The following is a 25139-nucleotide window of genomic DNA, read 5'->3' as shown; positions in this document are numbered from 1 at the left end:
TAGTGTAGTTTAACCTTGCTAACTGGTACAGAGGCCATCAAGTTAAAAAGCAACCATAAAAGGGGAAAAAAGATGATCTGAAGTAAAGAAACTACTAAATCTTTCTATCAGGAATAAATATCGTCTTTAAGGAATATTTCACTAGTATTAAATTTCCAAGAGTCAGGAGAGAATGGTAATAGGCTAAAATATACTTTTTGACTTACGGATTTTTCAGTAAGTCTTCATCATTGGGAGGTGGAGCACTTAGTCTGGATTCTGATCAAATCTACAGACTAATTTCTCAGGGAAACGTTTACTTGGTCACGAATAAATTATTTTCAATCAATTTAAAGGGTTTCACTCACTACTAATATTATGTAGAGTGAGGTTACAGATCTTGCCTTAGATAAATAATCTTACTACTGCTGTACTTTCTTTTGTTTGTTTGTTTTCAAATGGTTAGAGAATCATATATCTCATAATTAGTATTTCTTTTATTTTCTTTTTTTTAAGTGAGAGGAGGAGAGATAGTGGGATAGACTCCTGCATGCGCCTCAACTGGGATTCACCCAGCAACCCATGTCTGGAGCCCATGCTGAAATAATCAAGCTATTTTTAGAGCCTGAGGCTGATGCACAGGGTCCAACCAAGTTATCCTCAGCATCCAGCCGAAGCTGAAATGGAGCCATTGGCTGTAGTAGGGGAAGGGGGAAAGAAGGGGGAGAGGGAAAGGAAGAGAAGCAGATGATGGCTTCTTTTATGTGCCCTGACTAGGAATTGAACCTGGAATGTCCATGTGCCAGGTTGACGCTCTATCCACTGAGCTAACCAACCAGGGCCTAGTATGTCTTTACTTTTTAAAATTTTATATTGAATTTATTGGGGTGACATTGGTTGGCAAAATCATGTAGGCTTCTAGTGTACAACTCAATAAGACATCTGCACTCTGCATCGTAGAGCAATCACCCAAAGAAAAGTCTCTATTTGTCCCCATTTTCCCCCTTTGCCTACCTCCTTAGCCCCCACCTCCCTTTCTCTCCATCTGTTACCACACTGTTTTCTGGGTTTATGTGCCTTTATCTATATCTAGCTATATCTATATCTATATATCATTTATATCTATATTATCTATATCTATATTTATATATGTATATATGTATGCATACTTATTTATATATGTATAATACATATATACATATGATATATATGTATGTATTTATATGTATGTGTATGTGTGTGTGTGTATATATATATATATTTTTTTTGGTTAATCCCTTTACCTTCTTTCACCCAGTCTCCCAGGCTCCCTTCCTTCTGATAGCTGTCAGTCTGTCTCATGTGTCTATGATTCTGTTTCTATTTTGTCCATCAGTTTATTTTGTTCATTACATTCCACATATAAATGAGGAATGTCTTTCCCTGACTGCTTTATATCACTTAGTATAATAATATCAGAGTCTATCCATGCTGTCTCAAAAGATAAGCTTTCTTTCTTTTTTTTATGGCCACATAGTATTCCATTGGATACATGTACTACAGCTTCAGACCTAAGAGAAGGTATTATCATTTACCACATATGAACTTTTTTATCACATCTCACTAGAGAAAGTTGCTGTAGTCTTAATCTTTATATCTTAAATGCCTACCATCTTCATCTTTGTATCTTAAATGACTACCATATTTTTCATAATAGAATATAATATTCATATGAACTGAAAAACATAAGTCTTATTTTAACCTCTTATTCAGTGCAGTTCACTATGTCTTATATTACCATTTTTTGAATTGTTGTAAGTTTATCTTTCTGTTACCAGTGATTTTAGTTTTTTTTTTCTTTTAAGTCAAGGTGGTAAGGCTTTTATACTGAAAATTCTTAACCCAGTGCCCATCTGTTATATGTGAAGTATAGACCATTGCTGCTGGAAAAGTAGTATGGTAAATCATTACTTTTCATCCAAATTTAATTACAACTAGAAATTATGGTTTCTTTTTATTGTAAAATTATACAAGTCTGGTGGTAAATATATCAGAAAACTCAAGTCAATGGGTAGAGAGTACTTAAAATATCAATACCATACACATGAAAAATAATTTGATTTGGGCAAAACTGTAAATTTACATGAGACAGAGGAAAACTGGCTGGTCGTGGACCATATAGCCTGGAATCTCGCCTTTCTCTTTGTTAACTGGTGTATTTTTAGATTAGATTTATTTGTACAAATAATTTTGCTTTCTTTAGTTTGTACTTGGCTTTGGCTCTTATTAATGTGTATGCTTCACCTTAGCTCAATGGTTCTCAACCTGTGGGTCGCAACCCGCTGCCTAGCTCCTTATGTGCTTCAGTGCAATGCAGATTGACCTCAGTCACTGTTTATTTTAAATATTTTGTTTATATTTTTGTGTTTTCATTAGTGGGCAAAAGCATCTATATATTCACTGGCCTAAATCAATGATAGGGGAGTGAGAGTGAGGTCACATGTTAAGCAATGGTAGATCCTGGCCCTTTCAGCTACAGTTATGTGTTATTTAAGGTTAGGCATTCCAAATCATGTTTTTCACACTTTGTTCACCAAGGCCATAAACCTTCTCTTAATGCAAATATTTGAACAATTATGGTGCATAGAATTAAAAGAAAAATTTGATGTAACTAACAAATATTTTTAAGATTAAATGTAAAAAAAATATTAAGCTAATAACTAATGATCTTTTTGAAATTTTCTGAGGACTAAAATAAACAGATAACCCCCCCCAAAAAAATACTTGTAATTAATTAAAAAACTTTCGTGGGACCTTGTGACAATTTTTATGAGATGTTGACAATTTTCAAGTTCAGTCCATAAGTCTTGCTCTGACTGCTCTCATTCTTTATATTTCCTACATTTATTTTTTTTCACTACAGTTACATAAATTGGCTTAAAAAAAAAAGAGAGAAAAAGAAATGAGTCACAGATGATAAAACAACCAAAAATTGCCATCTGGCATGAAAATTAAGTCTCAATAATGAAGGATCATCACATAAGATTTTTGAAATGTTAAATTATTGTCTTACTTGACTAATATTCTTTAATTACTATTAGGCATAAAATAATAATGGTTAGGATAACATCAATTATTAAAATAATAGAAAAATATTATTTTTACACAATCCTATTATACTTATGTCAAAACTTTGAGCAGATGTTTAAAAACTTTGAATAGAGAAAATTGTGTTTATGACAATTCCAAATATATATATTTTTTTATTAAGTGGGAGACAGGAAGGCAGTGAGACAGACAGCTGCTAGCTCTCCAGTGCGGATCTACCCTGCAAGCCCTCTATACTCTGCCCATCTGGGGCTAACTCTGTTGCTTGACAACTGAGCTATTTTAGCACCTGAGGGAGGCCATGGAGCCATCCTCAGTGCCTGAGACCAACTTACTTGAACCAATCTAGCCATACCTGTGGGAGGGAAAGAGAGAGAGAAACAGAAGAGGGAGAGGGTGGGGTGCAGAAGCAGATGGTCACTTCACCTGTGTGCCCTGACTGGGAATCAAACTGAGACTTCCACACAAGGAGCAAAGCTCTAGCACTGAGCCAACTATTTAACTAAGTTTCATGCTTCTATTTCCACAGGGTACCTTGCATATGCATCTATCAGTATAACCTCCCCCAAAACCCTCTTAGTTCTTACTTATACTTTTGGAGAACCTCCTAATAGTTCTTTTTACTGTGTTTCACGATGCAGCCTGTTCTAGATTCAGTGCCCCTCCACAGGGTTCTTACATTGTCAGTAGATTACTTTTCACTGCAAACTGGCCTTTCTGACTTTTCAGGTTTCCTGACTCAAACTGTAATCTGTCTATCTCATTTCCTTTTATTTGGAAGCATATAGACTCTAATATAGAAAAACTAAACTAAATGTCATTCCCTAAATACTGTCATTTTTTTTCTTATTATTCCTTCTCTGATACTCTTTATAATCTAACTTTAAAATTACCTTTCTCCTTTGCCATCAATTGAATGTTATTTATTACCAATACATATCTTAAATGCTACTCTCTACATTAAATATTTCTAAATGACAAAACTGGTAGATCATTTATTCTCTAAATTCTGAAGCCTTCAAAAGTCTTTTTTTATTGACTTGTATTATAGTTATTTATGTTCATCTCATATCAGTGTTATAGGATTTGCTTAGTGTACAGGACTACAAACATATTAATATGAACCCAAATTGAACTTTACATGTAAGTACAATTAAATAAACAGAATGTCCTTTCTAAATGTAAGAAATATACAAATTTATCTAAATATTACATATACCTAATTATATGTTCATAGCCATGGCTACACTGTTTATTGTGAAAGTTTGATTTGTGAAGGACACTCACATCTATGATCAGCCATTTCTTTTAAAGTTTGTTTCATTATTTAAAAATCATTTCTATAACACACTGTGCTTTATTTCCTTTTGCTGTCTTCCAGTTTATTTGTAAAATGATAAAGATTTTTTGTTCTGTAAAGGTAATAAGCCTATAGAAAGAAAAATCTGGGCAAAAATATTTTATTCCTCTGAGGACTGCATAAATTTTGCCTTTGCATTATACAAAATAAAATCAATTTGCAAAAATTTATTTTTTCTTAAATTATTTAGCCCTTCAAATTAACATGGTTACTGGAAAAGTTAGGTCCCTTTAGAGTGAAGATGTGTACTCTAATCAATACCATAACATCAATACATTCACTATAAAATTTCACTATGCATGTTGAATACTAAGTGACTAGAAAGTCTCTCAAAAACTCACTATATAATTTTCTATTTTTGTCACTTCAAATTAAAAAATTCATACATTTTTTGGGGCTATTTTATTTCTATACTTTTTACATCAACCTTACCCTTCAAAGATAGCACCTATAACCTGCAGGTACATTTCATCCCTGTACTTTATCTATGCATACCAAAACCTATACACTCATGTACACAAACATGAAAATACACAAATATACATTCAGAATATTATGTTAAATATTCATTTTGAATTGGTGAGAATAGTTCAAATGCCTAAGAATATATTGATTTATTTTAAAATAATCTCAAAATTATACGCACTTTTCTTTTGTTTTTTTCATGATCTCTCTTTTATTGATGTTCATTTATTGTGTTCACTTAGACTCTAGTGTCCCTCCAAATGCATTCGCCCCTCCCCCATGATCCCCTGAGCATCCCCCTTGCCTCCTTCCCCACAACTCCTTCCCCCCCTTCCCTCCAGGATTATCCCATTCTATCATTCTCTTTCTCTCTGTTCGCTTTCTCTCTGGTCCCTTTTATCCCACGTCTGTTTCTGTTTAATGAATGAAGCAATTTGAGAGAATTAGAGAAAAAAAATTGCTATGAGTAATTTTTTTCACTAGTTATGAAAGATAAACCAAACTTTCTCTAAGACCTTCTAAGCATTTTGAACCTTCTAAACTCTCACTAATCGACTTAGTGAAACTGCACTTGATATATTTATACACTTTTTAAACAGCAGAATAGAATCTATTCCAAGGTGAGATTACAATGTGTGTTATATATTAGCTACAGGGAATTCTTGCCTTCAACATTATCCATTATGGTTGAAATTTATTGCAAGCTAAGTTCTACCCATACTACTAACAGTTGCATAGGGAGCTAAAACTGAGGGTGACAAGAGTTCCAGATGACCTGAGCATCTCTAATTTATGGGCACTTAGCAGGACTAAGTGGGCTCAGTGCATCATGCATTTGATCCTCTACTTGCACAGACTGTGACCTTGCTGTCCTGGCGCTTCCACTCAATATAGAAACAGGTTGAGATGAAATGGTTTTATAGGTCTCTCTTGCAATATTTAGAAGACAAATAACCTTAGAAGAACATGATTCAACTAATTGTCTTCTGGAAGGTATGCCAAGGGCTAATAGTACAGGTATTTATTATTTTTTACGTTACAATTGAAATATGCAGGACTTTTCTTAAATGACCATTAAAGCAAACATTTAAAATTGGTTATGAAGATGGACATCATTTAATTAGAATTATTTCCAGAAAATTTCTAAGACCTACCTAGTTGTGTTAAATAATTTTCTTTTCCTCAAGTTTGCAGATTTTTAAGGATAGGGTTTTCCTTATAGGATAGTCCATTCTATTCTGTACCATTTTGAATTAATAGAAAAACCTCTATTTATTGAAAGCATATGCTATGTAATATTTTTTTTATTCATTGTTCTTATTTCAGCTTTCTGGTACTAAAATGAATGAACTAAAAGATGATAGATCATCTCACAATCACTCAGATGTCTAGCAAATATTGTGTTTTTTAGCTTAAACATCCTCAAATGTTACCACATACTTGAAGGTGCAGAGATTTCACATCATATTCACACAAATATGGTGGTTATTATGATCCACTTATTTCTACATCTGATATCATTAATGAATATTAAGTTTGTATTATTTTTTCAGCAACTCATTTACAATGTTAACATATAAACTAATCTTTCACTCATATAATTTACAATTATATGTTACATTAAAGTGTGAAACCATTCATTTGTGTAATTGTGTATTTTTAAAGTTGATTTAAATTTATTATTTTAAACGTATATCATTTTTACAATACCTGTTTTTGCAATGTTATTCTGACTTATTAAAATAATTTAACCTTTATCTTTTATTATTAAATATATTTCATAGCCTTCTGAGTTTTGTGACATTCACAGATTTTACACACATGACTTTAATGCCTTCATTTTATGTCATGATTAAATCTGGAATATGGTAGATATTACAACACAGAGTACATGGCATTTCACTAGATCCTCCTTCATATGTTGATGATACATCCAATTTATTTTTTCTAGGTACAATTTTTCAGTAATGTACAAATCAATTTAATGACCTCTTTATTGGTCATATAATCTTCAGATTAAACATGTTTGCTTCAGTTTAGATATAATTTCTACAACATATTTCTCACTTATAAACGTGGCATGTGACATTTTTAATGAACTTACCCTAGCTTCCAGTAATCATTACTATATTTTTTAATTGACCTGAATTCAAATATTTAATAATTTATTTAAAATTCAGTATTGTAAGCACATATGTTATAGATTTCATGTTTTCCACTTTATGAAATACCTAGTTATTTATAAAAATTAAAAATCACATACTTTATAGTGAAATATATAATTTTATAAGGATTAAATATATATATATAAAGATTAAATATATATAAAGTATATATATATATATATATCTACATCCAATATGTGTTAATAAGGGCCTAACATAAATTAAACTCATGTAATACTTTTAATGATTTGATCATATCAGTGTTTATCATCTATATTTTTAAAGACGAAATGAACTAATCATAGATATTTTGCATCTATATCATACAGTTAGCACAGGGGTTGGGAACCTATGGCTCGCGAGCCAGATATGGCTCTTTTGATGGCTGCATCTGGCTCACAGACAAATCTTTAAAAAAAAAATAACATTAAAATATAAAACATTCTCATGTATTACAATCCATTCGTCTCCTACCGCTAATGTTCATGGTTGCAGGTGGCTGGAGCCAATCACAGCTGTCCTCCGGGCAACACCAAATTTTAATTGGATAATGCATAATGTACACGGGTCATTGTATGGCTCTCACGGAATTACATTTTAAAATATGTGGCATTCATGGCTCTCTCAGCCAAAAAGGTTTCTGACTCCTGAGTTAGCAGGTTATGGAGCTAAGTCTGAGGGTCAAACAAACTTAGGTATACAGTCATCTCTCTTAATCTCATAGCTAGTTCCCAGGTAAAGAGATTTAGCTATAACCAAAACAATACCCCAGGTTTTGTGAAGCTTTCTGTCAAATGAAGGGAGAATAACTAAAATATATATATATACATATATAAAATATATAATATAACAAGTGGTAGATGAAAATTGCAATAAAGAAAAGTAGTAAAGGGAAAAATGAAAAAAGAAGATCATATTAGAGACGTGGTACTTTATATGGGGTGATAAGAACAGGCCATTCTGATAAACATATATTTTTTAGATAAATATTTTTATAAGCTTGAAAATGATTTTTAAAGTTACAAAGATACATATTTTCAGTGTTCAACACTTTAACGCTAGAGGTATGTATCCCAATTCTGCAATCCTAAGTCATGGGACCTGAATAAATAAGTCCCCCTTTGAAAACACTTTACCACACATTTATGTATAGAATATTTATTAAAGTTTCATTTATAATGGTAAAAACTGACAACATAAAACATCTCATTATAAGTTTTTACTTAGGCAAATTATGCTGTATATTTAAAATGAGTACTGTTAAGTCACATAATGTAGCTTCATAGTAATATACACCAAAATGTTATAGTAAATCTATATTTACCATATGGGATGATATTCACTTTCTGTGTATATATGTGTGTGTGTAATAGATGTATATTTGGAGAGGAGAACATTAGTAAAATAAATAAATGTATACAATGAGTATGTATATTTGGTTGGATTGTGAATGAATTATTTTTTGTGCTTAGCTACATTTTAATTTTTGTAAGATATCAACATATCATATTTTAGCAAAATGTTAATACGTTCAAATATTAAACAATCTTTTTACGAGGATTTTATTATTAACTTATTATTTTTATAACTTAGAAGTTTATATTATTGCTTCTTTTACTTTAGAAGGGATAAAATTGTTTTATTCCATGAAAATTCAGCATTAATTTTGTTATTATATTTCTTCCAGTCCTCTAATTGGGAACAGGATGCTACTTAAGACCTAATACTTTGAGACACAAAATTGAACAGTAGAATAGTTGTAATTGTCTTCTTTTGTCCTTAAACTAGTACAGAATGGATGAATTCTTGTACATTATTATCACATAAAAGTGAGCAAGCATTGAAAATTTTATTGAATACGTGCTTTGACAGTAAGTAGAAGCTTTGATGGTTTTAAAAGATACAATTTCTTAATTGCAGCCACCAATGAACATTCACTCCATTGTGGTGCAAGTCCAGTGCGTGAACAAGAAAGTGGGTACTGTTATTTATCATGAAGTTCGAATTGTGGTGAGAGACAGGAATGACAACTCACCCACATTCAAGCATGAAAGCTACTATGCCACAGTGAATGAGGTCAGTTTCTATATACTATCTCTTTTCATTCTGTTTTGTACAGATAACTAACCGTATATTTTATCTGTTTTGAAGTGAGTCCTCTATAATAACAGGAATCACTATTTAGAAATATCAAGAAAACTCTTTAAAGAATAGTGCTTTAGAAAAAATAGGGTCTGGATGACATTTGACATGATTTTAGAATTCAGTTTGCTACAGGGGGAATTTGATTTATTTATAGTAATGACCAAAATATTAATACTCATGATCATCTTGGACAATTTTATACCCTAAATCTACATGTAAGCTTACTGAAGCTCAACAGGAGCTATTTCTTTTCATTGTGTGGTGATGAACCAACTTATTTTCATGTCACTGAAAAGGTAGCAGTAATTAAATACTAGAAGGAAATATTTATTTAAAATTCTATTGGTCCTGGCTGGTGGCTGAATGAATAGAGCATTATCCCAACAGATGGATGTCCCAGGTTCAGTTCCTGGTCAGAACACACAGAAGCGAACATCTGCTTCTCCACCTCCTTCTTCCCCTTCTCTTCCTCTTCTCCCGCAGTCAGTGGCTCCATTGGTTTGAATGTGGCCCTGGACACTGAGGGTAGCTCCTTTGGAGCACAGCAGCTTTAGGCACTGAAAGAATAGCTTGATACTTAAGCATCAGCCCCAGACAGGGGTTGCTGGTTGAATCCCTGTCAGGTTGATTGCAGGAGTCTGCCTCACTATCTTCCCTCTTCTCACCTTAAAAAAAAAAAACACACACACACACACACACAAAACCAAACCCAAAAAAGATATTCTATTAATTTAAAGTTGCTTTCTCAGTGTTAAAATTAAATCTTAGCATATTCAAAATATTTAAATAAAAATCACTATGAAATTCTTATAAGAAAATGCTAATAAAATTATAAAAATATTTTTAAATGTTATTGCTTTTATTAGAATGTGCTTTTGTTAGTTTGTTGATTTGACTTATTGTTTTTCTTTGACCCAAATCCATATATCAAAAATATTCTTTATGTTTTCTTAAAACTGTAGTTACTATATTATAATATTTTTAATCCATTAAGTTAGAGAATATTTCTAAAGTCCCTCTAACATCACCTACCATGTGAATTTTAGCGACGACAACAAGAAAATGAACCATATTTTAACAGTTCTTTGTTACTTCCATGACACTTTCTTTTAACCTTAACAAAATATCGTATGTACCTATTTTATAGGAGAAAGTAAGTGTCATTTAGGTACTAAGCACAGCATGGGCCTTTAACCTCTACTAACTTAAAAATTATTAGAATGAATCCTATTTATCTCAACATTTTCCTATTTATAAGAAATTAAGAAATGAAGTCTTTTATAATCTGAGACTTTATAGTTTGTATTACTTAAAAAAACTCTTAAGTTTAATAGGACAAGTTACTGAAGTCAATGCTTAACTTTTTGAGCTAACTTAAAGAGGTTTCTAGTAAGACATGCTAATTAATATAATTAATCAAGTTGCTGATTAATTATTTCAGAATCTTACTTTAGCAACTGAAGTACATTATTTCAATAAAATTTTTCATCTTTTTCAGTGTTAACTTCATTTGGGCATAAACTGATAGGAGAATTTTGGTGAGCAACAGAACTAATTGTAATATCTATTTTCGTATCATATTTAACAATACCTGGATCCATATCTGTAATTTTTTGTAAAGTAATTTATATAGTTCAATTTGAATTTCAAAGTATCCAATGTGATTCAACTACTTCTACTTACCTTATCAAATCTTTTCAGCACCTTGCTATAAAATAACCTTTTCAAATACTACTTTAATCGTGTCACTTTCCTATTCAAAAATTGTGTAATTTCAAATTATTTTAAGGAAAAAGGCCATCTATCTTTGTTGCCTGACTTTCAAGATTCCCCATATTCTGACCTTTCATTAATGTATTCTTAACTTCAAATTCTTTCTGATAAAACCTCACTTCTTTTATAATAATGTCCACATCTCACAAATATTTCCACTTTTGGGGCTTTGCGCATAACTGTGCATTTTATTTACGGTGTGGTCCTCCCTATCTTGAATGTCTCCAGGTTTAATTCATCTTTTAAAGTTTAACTCGATATATTTCTATTTCTTATTTCTAAAATTGTCCCCAGCTATTTACATTCATTAATATTCAGTTTTTCTTTGAACTAAATTCCTGCAGCATCTGAATAAATGTCAATTACAGTGATAACATTTATAGAAAAGTCAAATATTTTATCTTAAACATTATTTGAGATGCCATGTTTTCTACAAAGCTGTACATATATAGTTTTCTCTCAATGCATTTCCTAATAGCCAACTGAGACAATCCTATTCCACTGATTCTGTGGTTATATCTTCTATGATTTGATAATATTACCCCCTTTAATTTTGCTAATATTCTCATATCTACCTTCTTGTAAAAAAATCAAATGATTATTTAAACTTCAAAACATAATCACAAGGAAAAAAAAACAAATTTAGCTATTTTTTTATCCTTCATTTATTTCATAGGAGTACTTCCCTTAGCTTCACTGATAGAATGACTATAAAAATTTCCATTGAGAAAAAACACTGAAATTATATATACATACATGTATATATGTATGTGTGTGTACTTCAACTATAATATTACCTGTAACTATCTCATGAAATTAAATGAAATAGATTTTACTCTTCTGTGTAAGATTAGAAGATATTTTCTATGCTATCTATATCCTTCTAATATGAGGCATGAAGTCACTACAGAACAATCTGAATGTTTTTGTTGTTGTTGCTTTGACAGAGACAGAGAGAGTCAGAGAGAGGGAGTCAGAGAGAGGGACAGATAGGGACAGACAGATAGGAAAGGAGAGAGATAAGAAGCATTAATTCTTTGTTGCAGCACTTTAGTTGCTCACTGATTGCTTTCTTATATGTGCTTTGACTGGGAGGCTACAGCAGAGCCAGTGACCTCTTGCTCAAGCCAGAGACCTTGAGCTTCAAGCCAGCAACAGTTGAGCTCAAGCCAGTGACCATGGGGGTCATGTCTATGATCCCAGGCTCAAGCCAGTAACCCTGCACTCAAGCTGGTAAGCCCGCGCTCAAGCCTGTGACCTCGGGGTTTTAAACCTGAGTCCTCCACGTCCCAGTCTACATTCTATCCACAGCACCACCACCTGGTAGGCTGAATGTTTTCTTTTTTGTTAAATCACTCAGGGTTTAGCAGATAATTGGTGTCAAAATATTTTATATTTCATTAAAATCCAGAAGACAGGTTAAAGTCATTATTATAGATGCATAAAAACATTTTCAAAAATCAAAGTACTGTCACTCTCCTTGTTAACTATGAGAACACTGAGAAACCTAAAGCCATTACATGAATGGCTCTGTTATACGTTAGTTGGGAATAAAACCTACGTTCTTGGTTCAGTCATCCCTTCACCGTTTATTAATAGACACCATATTAGGCTAAGTTACAACCACTTGTATGTACCTAATTTAAAAATAAGTATCACGGTTTATACTTATAGTATTATAATATTACAATCATAGTGTTTGTAAACTCATTAAATGACTCTTTTTAAACATGTTTTTCTATTAGTGTGTCAAAAAATTCTAATGCTTATACCTAAATGCTGAGCAAGGATTACAACAAAGTTTATAAGTCCTTGTTTGTGAACAAGACATGGGGCATTGCAAGTATTTTTCTCTATCTGTGTAGTTGCAGACTTGATTCTGGACCAACTGTATCATTAAGTAATTAGTCTGATGGGTTTGGGTTTGAAGAACAAATTGTAGTCTAATTGTTGTTGATCATTCTTAAGCAAGTTTTTGAAGAAAAATATTTTCTTTTTTTTTTCATTTTTCCGAAGCTGGAAACGGGGAGGCAGTCAGACAGACTCCTGCATGTGCCCCACCGGGATCCACCTGGCATGCCCACCAGGGGGTGATGCTCTGCCCATCTGGGGGGTCGCTTTGTTGCATCCAGAGCCATTCCAGTGCCTGAGGCAGAGGCCACAGAGCCATCCTCAGTGCCTGGGCAAACTTTGCTCCAATGGAAACTTGGCTGCGGGAGGGGAAGAGAGAGACATAGAGGAAGGAGAGGGGGAGGGGTGGAGAAGCAGATGGGCGCTTCTCCTGTGTGCCCTGGCTGGGAATCCAACCTAGGACTCCTGCACACCAGGCCAACGCTCTACTGCTGAGCCAACCGGCCAAGGCCGAAAAATATTTTCTGAAGTGATATCTTTAATAACAGCCATCCTATTTCACCAAAAATTCCTTTTGATGTAATAAAAAATAAACAAGGGCAAGTCAAGGCAGAGATGATGTTTCCTTGTCCTTGAAAAATTAATTTTGTAATAGTTCTTAGCCCTGGCTGGTTGGCTCAGCGGTAGAGCGTTGGCCTGGCGTGCAGGAGTCCCGGGTTCGATTCCCGGCCAGGGCACACAGGAGAAGCGCCCATCTGCTTCTCCACCCCTCTCCCTCTCCTTCCTCTCTGTCTCTCTCTTCCCCTCCCGCAGCTGAGGCTCCATTGGAGCAAAGATTGCCCGGGCGCTGAGGATGACTCTGTGGCCTCTGCCTCAGGCACTAGGATGACTCTGGATGAAACAGAGTGACACCCCAAAGGGGCAAAGCATCGTCCCCTGGTGGGCATGCCAGGTGGATCCCGGTCCGGCGCATGCGGGAGTCTGTCTGACTGCCTTCCCGTTTCCAGCTTTGGAAAAATTAAAAAAAAAAAAAATTTGTAATAGTTCTTAATGTTTCTTGGGTTTGTGTTTGTTCCTCCCACTAACCAATCAGATCCTCCTTCTAGGCTAGACTGATAGACCTCTGTGGCCACTATCTTGGCTTTTGCTGCTATGACTTAAAGTAGAAACACAGAAGCAACCCCCTCCAACCCTGTAATATGAGGATAAACTGTACTCCGCTGAGATTGAAAAACTGGTCCTTTCTCTCTACAGAAACTGTGGGAAGAGGAGTGTTAATCCCGTTAGGGAAGAAAGTCTGAGATTCTCTGGGGTGTGTGCTATAGCTTTCTAGTAAATGCGATTCTGTGACTTCTACTGAAGTAGGCTTTCCAGTTTTATTCATCTGAATACTTGATTTCCTCTTTCCTAGTTTATTATTCTCAATACCTGATTCCCTCTGTTTCCTTCCCTTATTAATTTTTAGCTACATATGCTAGCGGATACATGTAATAAATTTTAAAACAAAAGAAAAACCACAGACTTTCAGTGTATAACATTATTACCTTTTTATAACTATATTAAGAGACAATCTGAAACAGATTGCCCCTATACTACTTACCTATACCTAATATTATATATGCATTTATTTGTTACTGTATCTGTCCCATTAGAATTGAAGCTGGCACTTTTTTTTTCTCACGGAGTAGAAAAATACCTGGTACTTTGTAGGGATTCTACAAATACTATAGACTTATCAATAAAATAGAAATGTTACAATCATGAAGCAGGATCGTATCATTTAACATATATGTTCACTTTGATTTTTCCAAAGAAAAGAATGGGATAGAGAGCAAGAGCTTCTTTTTAGTTCAATTTGAAAAGAAGCTTATAAATGGTAAAGTTTTTTGAGAAATAAATTTTCTGATTATTGTGAGAGATTTACACAAGTACAAAAGTGGGTAACAAAAAAAAAAAAAAGCACACACTTTCTTAACTCATTAAATGTGGGCCTGTGAATTGTTCTTTTTTACAAAACTCTAGGGACAAATTTTGGATTCATTCAGATATGAGTGAATACCACTTGAAAATCTTTACCGTGCTTTCATCCCATAAAAACTCAAGTCCTGTTGACTAAGTAATATTAACATGATTTTCTTTTGACCAAATGACATTTTTTTGCAGTATTATGACTGTAGTGTTCCAAGATCATCACAGTCAATTTAATAAATCTGTTTGATCAAATTATCTAAGTTCTTAATAATAGGAAACTTTAAAGGATTCTTCCTACATCTAAATTTTATATGTCATTTATAGTTTAGAAAAGTATTATTTAGCAGTTGAAATCACTTTGGGTTTCAGAAATAATGAGATAGTTTCATAGTAATCGATACTACAAGTGTACACAAATTGTATCTTGGATACAGCTTTAATGTCTGTGAACTTTAGATTTGTAACAATATTTTTAAATTATTTTTATTGTTAGGCATTCTCATTATAAAGTAACTTTATACCAGATCAATTTTAATTTGTTCTTATTCAAAATTTGTTAACAGCATGATTTCTGCATATATCTTCTTCCCAATTTAATGGAATAAGAACAGATCACAGTAATAATGATATGATAAATTTTCACAATTATCATTTACTAAGAATATTTAATAACACTAAGGGTTTTCCATGAAATATGTCATTTAAAACTTATTCATACCTACACAAAGACTCAAATTAAGGAAGTGCAAATAGAGAAGAATTTATTGATTTGCCCAAGATTTCACTGATACTAAGTGGCAGATCTAAGCCAGATATGGAAGCCAGCTCACTCCAAATTGAGTGCCTGATTACCATAGTGTAGAAATGAATTGGGCAAGAGAATAATAGAATTCAAATGCATAGAGAAAATTCCTTGCAATTTTAAAAACTCATAATTCTTCCCCATGTCTTAAAACAAGGTTTTCTGAAAGAGTAATAAATAAATAAATAAGACCGTTGATATGAACAGTGTTAATAGTAATTAAAAAAAAAAGTTGCACTTGGTCGCTTGGTCTAAATTATCATCTTGAATCATATATTAGTAAAATAATCATCTGCTAGGTGGAATTATAAAACAAACAAACAAACAAACAAAAACAGCTCTGGAATCACCATGACCTAGGTTTTAAATCTCAGAATGACCATTTTCCAGCTGCTTAATCACAGAAAATTTATTAACTTTTAAAAGGCTTAGTATCTTCACTGAAAAAAAAAAAGTATTTAGGCTTGTTATTGATGAGTAAAGAATACAGAGATTATAAAGCACAGTCTGTGGTTCTGCATATATTTTGGACACTCATTGAATGGTAGAAATTGTGATGAAAGCAGTCGTCACTTTCATCTAAACATGAATTTCATCTCAAATTTGAATTTCATCTCAAATTTAATTCTCTAAGTAAAATATACCAAAATGTTTTCACCATAAAGCATTATTTTTGTTGAATTTTTTTATTATTACACATTCTTTTTTAGGAAAATAATTTTATGCCACTTATCCATTCTAACTATATTGCTGGTACTCATATTTTCTAAACTAACAAAAATGGTTAATGTGGTAAAGTAATAAAACTATATAAACAGAAGATTAAATACACTTAATATTGAGACTAATAGTTTTTTTAAAAAATTGTTTCAATTACAATTGAAAGTAATTAGTTTCAAGGATACAACATAATGATTATATTACATGTATATTCCTTACAAAATGTTCACCCCCCCCAAAAGTCTAGTACTAATCTGGCACCATACATAGTTATTACAGTATTATTAACAATGTTCCCTATGCTGTATTTTACATCCCTGTGTCTGTTTTGTTACTGCCAATTTGTATTTCTTAATCCATTTCACCTTTTTCACCCCTCCAATATCCCTTCTACCTGGTGACCGACAATTTGATTTTTGTAAAATGAGTTTATTTCTGTGTTATTTGTTTACTTATTTTGTTTTATAGATTCTGTTTAGTAAGTAAAATCATATGATATTTGTCTTTCTTTTTTTTTCAAAGACAGAGAGAGAGTCAAAAAGAGGAACAGATAGGAACAGATAGTGAGGAAAGGAGAAAGACAAGAAGCATAAATTCTTCATTCGGCACCTTAGTTGCTCAATGATTGCTTTCTCATATGTGCCTTGACCAGGGGGTTAAAGCAGAGCTATTGATCTGTTGCTCAAGACAGCGACCTTGGGTTCAAGCCAGCAACCTTGGGCTTCAAGCCAGTGACCTTTGGGCTCCAGCCAGCAACCATGGGATCATGTCTATGATCCCACGCTAAAGCCAGTGACCTGGCGCTCAAGCTGGTAAGCCTGCTCTCAAACCTGAGACCTTGGGGTTTTGAATTTGGGTTCTTCGAGTCCCAGTTCTATGCTCTATCCACTGCGCCACTGCGTGGTCAGGCTATCTTTCTCTCTCTTACTCCACAAAGCATAATACCTTCCAGGTGCATTCATATTGTTGTAAATGGTAAGGTTCTATTTTTTATAGCTGAATAATTTTCCATTGTATATATGTATCAAATTTTCTTATCCATTTTTCTATTGATGGACACTTAGGTTGTTTTCATATCATAGCTATTGTAAATAGTGCTACAGTGAATATAGCCGTGCATGTATCTTTCATAATGGCTGCACCAATATACAATCTCACCAACCATTCAAGAGGGTTACCCTTTCTTCATATCCTCTCCAACTCTTACTTGTTGATTTATTGAAAGTAGCCATCTGACAGAAGTGAAGTGATATCTCTTTGTTTATATTTGTGTTTCCAAGATGTTTATGATGTCATGTATCTTATCAAATGTCTATTGGCCATTTGTATATACTCTTAAGGGAGTGATTTAAAATATTTAAATGATGCTCTCAATAAGCAGGAACCAAAATGTGAATTTTAACAAATTGAATCATAAAAAATGTATTAGAATCTCTCTTGCTCTTTCTTTCTGTCTCTCTCTCACACACACATTTAAGTTTACTTTATTTAATTTTTTGGCTAAAAGTTAGTTAAACTATATATTATCAATTCTATAAAAATTAAATATAAGTGGATATTGTATAATGTTAGTATATAAATATATTTGTATAATGTTAGTATACAAACATTCTTTATACTAAGTAATATATTCAAAGTTTAGACTTTGTTATAATAAAAATTATTAGGGAATTGGTATGTTTATGATCATATTTTCTATTATTATTTAAACTATATTAAAACTAATTAGACCTAAATAATATTTTAATAAAGATAATAGAATACGTTTATTCTTTTATTAGTATGGCACATTGTTTAACAACTAATAAACCTACACTGAAATGAACTCATCAATATTTTATTCAGATTTTCTTAGTTTTTACCTAATTTTCTTTGTTCCTTATTAATTTTTTTTCTTTTTATTTGTGACGGAGATAGAAAGACAGAGATAGGGACAGATAAGGACAGACAGGGAGGGAGAGAGATGAAAAGCATCAATTCTTTGTTGCGGCACCTTACACCTTAGTTATTCTTTGATTGCTTTCTCATCTATGCTTTCACGTGGGGACTACAGTGGAGCAAGTGACCCCTGATGAAGCCATTGACCTTGGGCTCAAGCTGGTGAGCCTTGCTCAAATCAGATGAGCCTGTGTTCAAGCTAGAGACCTTGGAGTTTCAAACCTGGGTCCTCTGTGTCCCAACCTGACTCTCTATCCACTGCATCACCACCTGGTCAGGCTAGTTCCTTAGTATTAATTGCATTTAATAACTTTAATATTTTTTAGAAATGGAACAATTTATAGACATTTTTTCATTTTGGGTTCACCTGATGTTTCGTTATAATTATAGATTTTGTTCAGGAATACCATAAGATGGATGCTGTATTCTTCCTAGAACGCAACAAGAAAGACACACAAATGTCAATGTGTTCATTACTAGTAATGGGAACTTTTATTGTTATACGAAGTTAGTGTCTGCCTGTTTTTTTCTACTATATTTACTAATTATTTTGTACTTAATAATTAGTAAATAATTAAAGCTATTTTATGAGGTATGACTTTAAGGCTTTGTAAATATCCTGTTGTTGTTTTTTACAGAGACAGAGAGAGAGTCAGAGAGAGGGATAGATAGGTACAGACAGACAGGAACGGAGAGTGATGACAAGCATCAATCATCAGTTTTTCGTTGTGGTACCTTAGTTGTTCATTGATTGCTTTCTCATATGTGCCTTACTCAGTCGGCCTTCAGCAGACTGAGTAACCCCTTGCTCAAGCCAGTGACCTTGGGTCCAAGCTGGTGAGCTTTTGCTCAAACCAGATGAGCCGCGCTCAAGCTGGAAACCTCGGGGTCTCCAACCTGGGTCTTCTGCATCCCAGTTCGATGCTCTATCCACTGCGCCACTGCCTGGTCAGGCTGTAAATATCCTGTTTTGCCTCATATCTTTACTCACACTTTTATTAGTGATTTATAAAACATTTATTGATAAATCATTGGTAAAAAGACAAATTATTGTGGATATATATATATATATATTTGCTCCTTGATCATTTGTTGAGTCATATTTTTAGGCATTATAAAATGTACTAGCAATAAGATTTGATTGCTAATAAAACGTTTAGCATACTAAAATCATGGTGAATATGGGAATTTATAAAATAATTTGCTTGCTGAAAACCAACCTGTTTGCAATAGCAATAATTAGCCAATATGAGTTTTCTAAAATGCAGACACTAGCTCAGCTGAATTTTTTTTTTTTTCTGTAAAATTCTCAAAAGAATGTTTCCTTAGGGCTAAACATAATCTACCTTTGATGGGATACATCATTTGAATTGCATCATTTCAAATTATCTGTGTATCTTGGGTCCTCTTATGTGTCAAGTTATATTTATTTCCTCTTTCATTATCTGCTCTTCTCAGAAGTTTATTAATAGCAAATTAAGGTATAAAATTTCTGAAACAATATATTTCTCAGTACCTGAGAATTGGCACTTTGAAGCCAGACAATCGGGGTTGCAGTCTTTGTCTATCAAGTTGTAGAATTATAGATAGCATCAAGCAGATGCTCTTTTAGGCTACAATTCCTTAAATATAAGTATAATCACAAAAAATAGTGTTAACATGGCTGTATTAAGGATTAAAAAAAAATAGAGCTTTTAAAGTACTTATTGTATTTCCCCATGTATATGACGCACCCTTTTGCGAAAAATTTGGGGTCTAAAAACTGAGTGCATCTTATACAGTGGTTGTGGCATTTCAAATGGCATAGATGGAACTGAGGAGGAGGCAATATAGGAAGACAGTGATTTGTCATCAGTCACAGATGAAGACAAGCTAATATAGATGGGAGTTTGACAGTGATGAGGCATTGTATGAATTTTATGATGAATAAAACTTGAGTTTAATAACTTTATGTAATAAAATTTTTTCCCAAATTTCAGGCTCCAAAATTAAGGTACATCTTATATGTAGAAGCATCTTATACATGAGAAATACAGGTGTTGGTTTTGGGCGTATTTTCTTGCAAGTCACCTCTGCTTTGGAAATACACTTTACAAGTAATGATATATTTAAAATCCAAGGCAGTCTTCACTAATTAAATGCAATAAGTAAATTTGTGACAGGCAGTAATTATTAGAACATCATTAAAGAACTTCACCTCAAATGATACAATGATATTATCTCTAAATCTATCCAATTTGAGCTTTCACTTTACTGAACAAATTATTTTAGTCTTGTACAGTTCTTTCATATTGCATCTTGACTGTACTATCTCTTTCCATTTAATGCATTCATTTTTGGAAATCTGTTTGTATCTGATTAATTCTGGTAGATCTAAGAGCACAGATGGTCTCCATGATGAAGCATGACAATAAGATTCCATATATAGTTAAGTATTTTTTTAAAACATTTGATATGTTTTATTATAATTTCTATATGTATAACTAGGTGACTTTTAATACAAGTTATATTTTTTAGAAACATAGTCCATAGTATTATAAACTTGATGTATATCTCCAGCTATTCATAGAATAAAAATCATTAGACCTTCTGAGTCATTCCCATTCACAGAATTTCTTTGAATAGACAGTAGTAGCATTTAATCTATAGCACACAAAAGCTTCTTAAAAAAGAAATAAAACTAAGCCCTAGTTCCTTTTACTCCTCCCAGTTTTTCCTCTGGGGATTTGGCACATTATCTCTGGAAAGTGGGAAACAAACAAACAAACAAACAAGGGAGGAAACACGGAGAATAAAGCAAGGGAAAGAAACATCCAAAAAATATTTTTTTCTTCTTTAAGCATGTAAAGGAAAGTCTGTGTTTCAGATGTTTTAAAGGATTTAAGTATTCAACTATTTAACATCTTTCAAATTTAATAACTTCTAATGCACATTATATAGTCAATATAAGTTTAATTATTCTTTAATTAAACTTATATTCTAGTCAATATAAGTTTAATTATTCTTTAATTAAACTTATATTCTTTAGTTTTTACTAAAGATGAGTAGAGCTACTTATCACCCTCTGTGATAATAATTTCTTCTCTTAATTTAAAGATACTGATCTACATGAATTTGCCTTTAATAAGTTTTGCAGAGGAAGTAATTTTCAATATTAATTATCAAGCTTATATGATAAAAATAATTTTAATCATAGGTGCAAAAACTATGTTAAGGAACATAAACAACAAATATAATTTTTTCCTGTTTTATTTACTTTGATTTTAATAAATCATTGTGAGATAATATCCACTGAATATGAATTCAAAAACATGTACTATTTGCTATCAAAGCTCAAAGATTTAAGATAAACTTGAAAGAAACACTTGATTGGATAAATGCTTGAATAAAATAAACATTATATTAACAAGTTAATATAAAATCAACATAATGGTCAGAGAAACTGATTTGAACTGTAATAAGCTATTAGTAAATAATTATTGATATAGAGACAATTTGATTTCATCAATGTGAGAAGAAGCTTAAGTTCTCAAAAACGTTCCACTAATTATTGCCTATTTACAAATTCATCACTCCTTTTTATTTGTAGAGACTCCCTTGTTTTGCAAATACAGCACTATATCTAAAGCAGATTTTCAAGGTACAAATGACTTTCAGGAGAGATTCATAAAATTATTTTATCTGATGAGGTTAACAGCTGAATCATAGTCATAGGGTGAATGCCTTCTAATTTGGAAAGATTATTTTTATTATGGTAGCTGATTTTCAGACCATGCAATGTAATGGAGAAGACCCTGAAAATAAGTGTAGAAGCAAAAAGAAGAGAGTAGTTAATCATTAAAAAATAGGCTTGCTTTGCAGCGCCACATATATTAGAGTTCAGGAATTGAAAATATCATACATAGATTATTAAGAAAGTACTATGGGTAATCTTTAAAGTGTCATGAGGATCAAAATCCTAAAAGACTGTATGTCCTCTGTTATAGTTAAATTAGCAATTGTTCTGCAGAGTGCTATATAGTACATATATAGACATTGATGAGTGATAACATGAGACTCTAATCTTTACATCTACAGAATCAAATAATTTTATCTGTTTGTTGAAGAGAAATGGTATCAGGGATGTATTATTTAGTTCTCCAGGGAAATAGACTTAATAGATAAATAGAAAAGTATGTAGATAGATGATAGACAGATGATAGATAGAACAAAAAATATATATTATAAGAAATTTTAATTATGAAGGCTAAAAATCTTAAGGTCTATACTCAGCAATCTGGAGACTTAGGCATGCTGATGGTATAGTTAACAATCAAAAGTATGAGAACCTGGAGAATGGATTATGTAAATTCCAACCTAAATCCAAGTCTGAAGACAAGAAAAGACAGCTGTCCCAGCTCAAAAACAATCAAGCAGAAAGAGTGAATTTATCTTTACTCAGCCTTTCTGTTCCTCTCAGGCATTCAACAGATTAGATAGGGTCCACCCATATTTGAGAGGGCAATCTGATTTACTCAATCTCTTGATTCACATGTTAATCTCATCTAGAAATACCCTCTCAGACAGGTCCAAAACAATGTTTAGTCAGATATCTGGGCACCAGTCAGCTGACACTCAAGATAGTCAGTCACAATAAATATATATTTATGCTACACAAATGTGAAAGATCATAAAATTGAGGTCTCATTGTTCATTAAAATTGGGGAAGTGATACAAGTTTCACTAGCAGTGATAATTATACAGAATGATATCTTCTGTTGGGTGTTTTATTTTTAAGAGACTAATTGGTATGAAATATATTTCTAGTATACAGTAAATCAGATAAAGAAATTGATGATTGAAAAATAAACATGTACTAATCTAATATTGACTGAGATTTGTCTTGCTCCACTAAATATAGTGGTTCTTCTTTAATAATGTGTATTAGTAGAAATAGAGCACTGCTGCAATTGATAACATTGTCATTGCATTATTATTGTGTGAAAATTATTATGTGTGAATGCTAGATCAGTTTATGTAATATCCATGATCCTTCTTATGTTTTATCTTTGTTTATAAAGGAAGAGAAAACAATACCTTTGGATTCTAATGAATTGTGTAGGAAAGTATAATCTCATCAATTGCATTTAAAATCATTCCTTAAAATCATTTAAGGGTAACTTTCTCTTGGGAACATTTTCAAAAGATAACATTATTCTTTTGTATCAATTACTATTCAGTGAATTAGTTTTATATTAGTTGTACTTACTATAAAAATATATTTTTTTATTCTGGACTCTTGTACAGTTTCTCTTTAATCATTAAACTGTTTAAGTCTATTGGAAGGCATTGGTTGCAAATATATGTAAAAGACAACTTTAGATATTCAGAAATTATATAGTTTACTAATTTATTTCTACCAAAATGTTTTCATGTAAATATATTACATGAGACTCCAGGAGATATTCAACAGATGTAATGTTAGAAGATTATTGTTACCTATTAATATAAGGACACTGATACCAGTAGCATCCGATCACTAAAAACATACTTTTTTTTTTTTTTTTTGTATCTTTCTGAAGCTGGAAACCGGGAGAGACAGTCAGACAGACTCCCGCATGCGCCCGACCGGGATCCACCTGGCACGCCCACCAGGGGGCGACGTTCTGCCCACCAGGGGGCGATGCTCTGCCCCTCCGGGGCATCGCTCCTTTGTGACCAGAGCCACTCTAGCACCTGGGGCAGAGGCCAAGGAGCCATCCCCAGCACCCGGGCCATCTTTCCTCCAATGGAGCCTTGGCTGCGGGAGGGAAGAGAGAGACAGAGGAAGGAGAGGGGGAGGGGTGGGGAAGCAGATGGGCACCTCCCCTGTGTGCCCTGGCCGGGAATCGAACCCGGGACTTCTGCACGCCAGGCCGACCCTCTACCACTGAGCCAAACGGCCAGGGCCTAAAAACACACTTTTAATACAATATTATGATTTGTGGAGTACTTTCCAACATACATCTTTCTCAATATTTTCTTCAAAGTGAACAACATATCATTTATTTGCTGAATATAAAATCAGTCTATAGTGGCATTAACATCATAGTGGTATAAAGCATCCCTCCTATAATTCATCCCTTTTAACAAATAAAAATCTGCATTCATCTAAGAACAAAATATTTCTGTGATAATTGTGGAATCCAGCATCCACCAAGGGACTTGGAAGCAGTTTCACCCACCTGTGAGTTGGGTAATTAGGCCAACCTCTATTGGGGCTATGGAACCAACAGAAGCCAGTAAACTGTTACCACCCCCTCTTGGCAATGATCTGGTCAAACCAGGGTAATGCTGGCTTGGGCAGATAACTATAGATAAGGAACACTTTGTTAAAGTCCAGCTTGCCTGAGAAGAGATTATAGCATTCCATTTGTAACAACAACAAAAATAATACAAGTCTGCAGTTTAGATGCATTAAAGAGGGTCAGACTGTCCATGTCAGTCCTCCCTCCCAGGCTGTACTAGCCTAACTAGCCAGTGGGACCTCTCAGGCAGGGGAAAGAGAAAACAGCATCTGCCTAGCTACCTCAGTGTATCAGATGCTGATGAAGAGAAATTTGTTTATCCCCATCAATGCCTAGAACAGGGGTCCCCAAACGAGGCGGGCGGGCTGCATGCAGCCCCCTGAGGCCATTTATCCAGCCCCCGCCACACTTCCAGAAGGGGCACCTCTTTCACTGATGGTCAGTGAGAGGAGCATAGTTCCCATTGAAATACTGGTCAGTTTGTTGATTTAAATTTACATGTTCTTTATTTTAAATATTGTATTTTTTCCCTTTTTGTTTTCTTACTTTAAAATAAGATATGTGCATTGTGCATAGGGATTTGTTCATAGTTTTTTTTTATAGTCTGGCCCTCCAAC

The 25139-nt window shown here is 33.2% G+C and overlaps 1 protein-coding gene across 1 annotated transcript in view; it reads left to right on the top strand.

Annotated features, from left to right (window-relative positions):
• The window catches only part of PCDH15 (protocadherin related 15), a 1001489-nt gene that overhangs the window by 409687 nt on the left and 566663 nt on the right, over nt 1-25139 (top strand). Inside the window, exon 5 of the mRNA XM_066348814.1 lies at nt 8977-9132. Coding sequence (XP_066204911.1) covers nt 8977-9132 — 156 coding nt within the window. The remainder of the gene's footprint in view (nt 1-8976; nt 9133-25139) is intronic.

Source organism: Saccopteryx leptura, chromosome 9, assembly GCF_036850995.1.
Source record: "Saccopteryx leptura isolate mSacLep1 chromosome 9, mSacLep1_pri_phased_curated, whole genome shotgun sequence".
NCBI lineage: Eukaryota > Metazoa > Chordata > Mammalia > Chiroptera > Emballonuridae > Saccopteryx > Saccopteryx leptura.
This window is presented reverse-complemented; position numbering and strand designations above follow the sequence as displayed.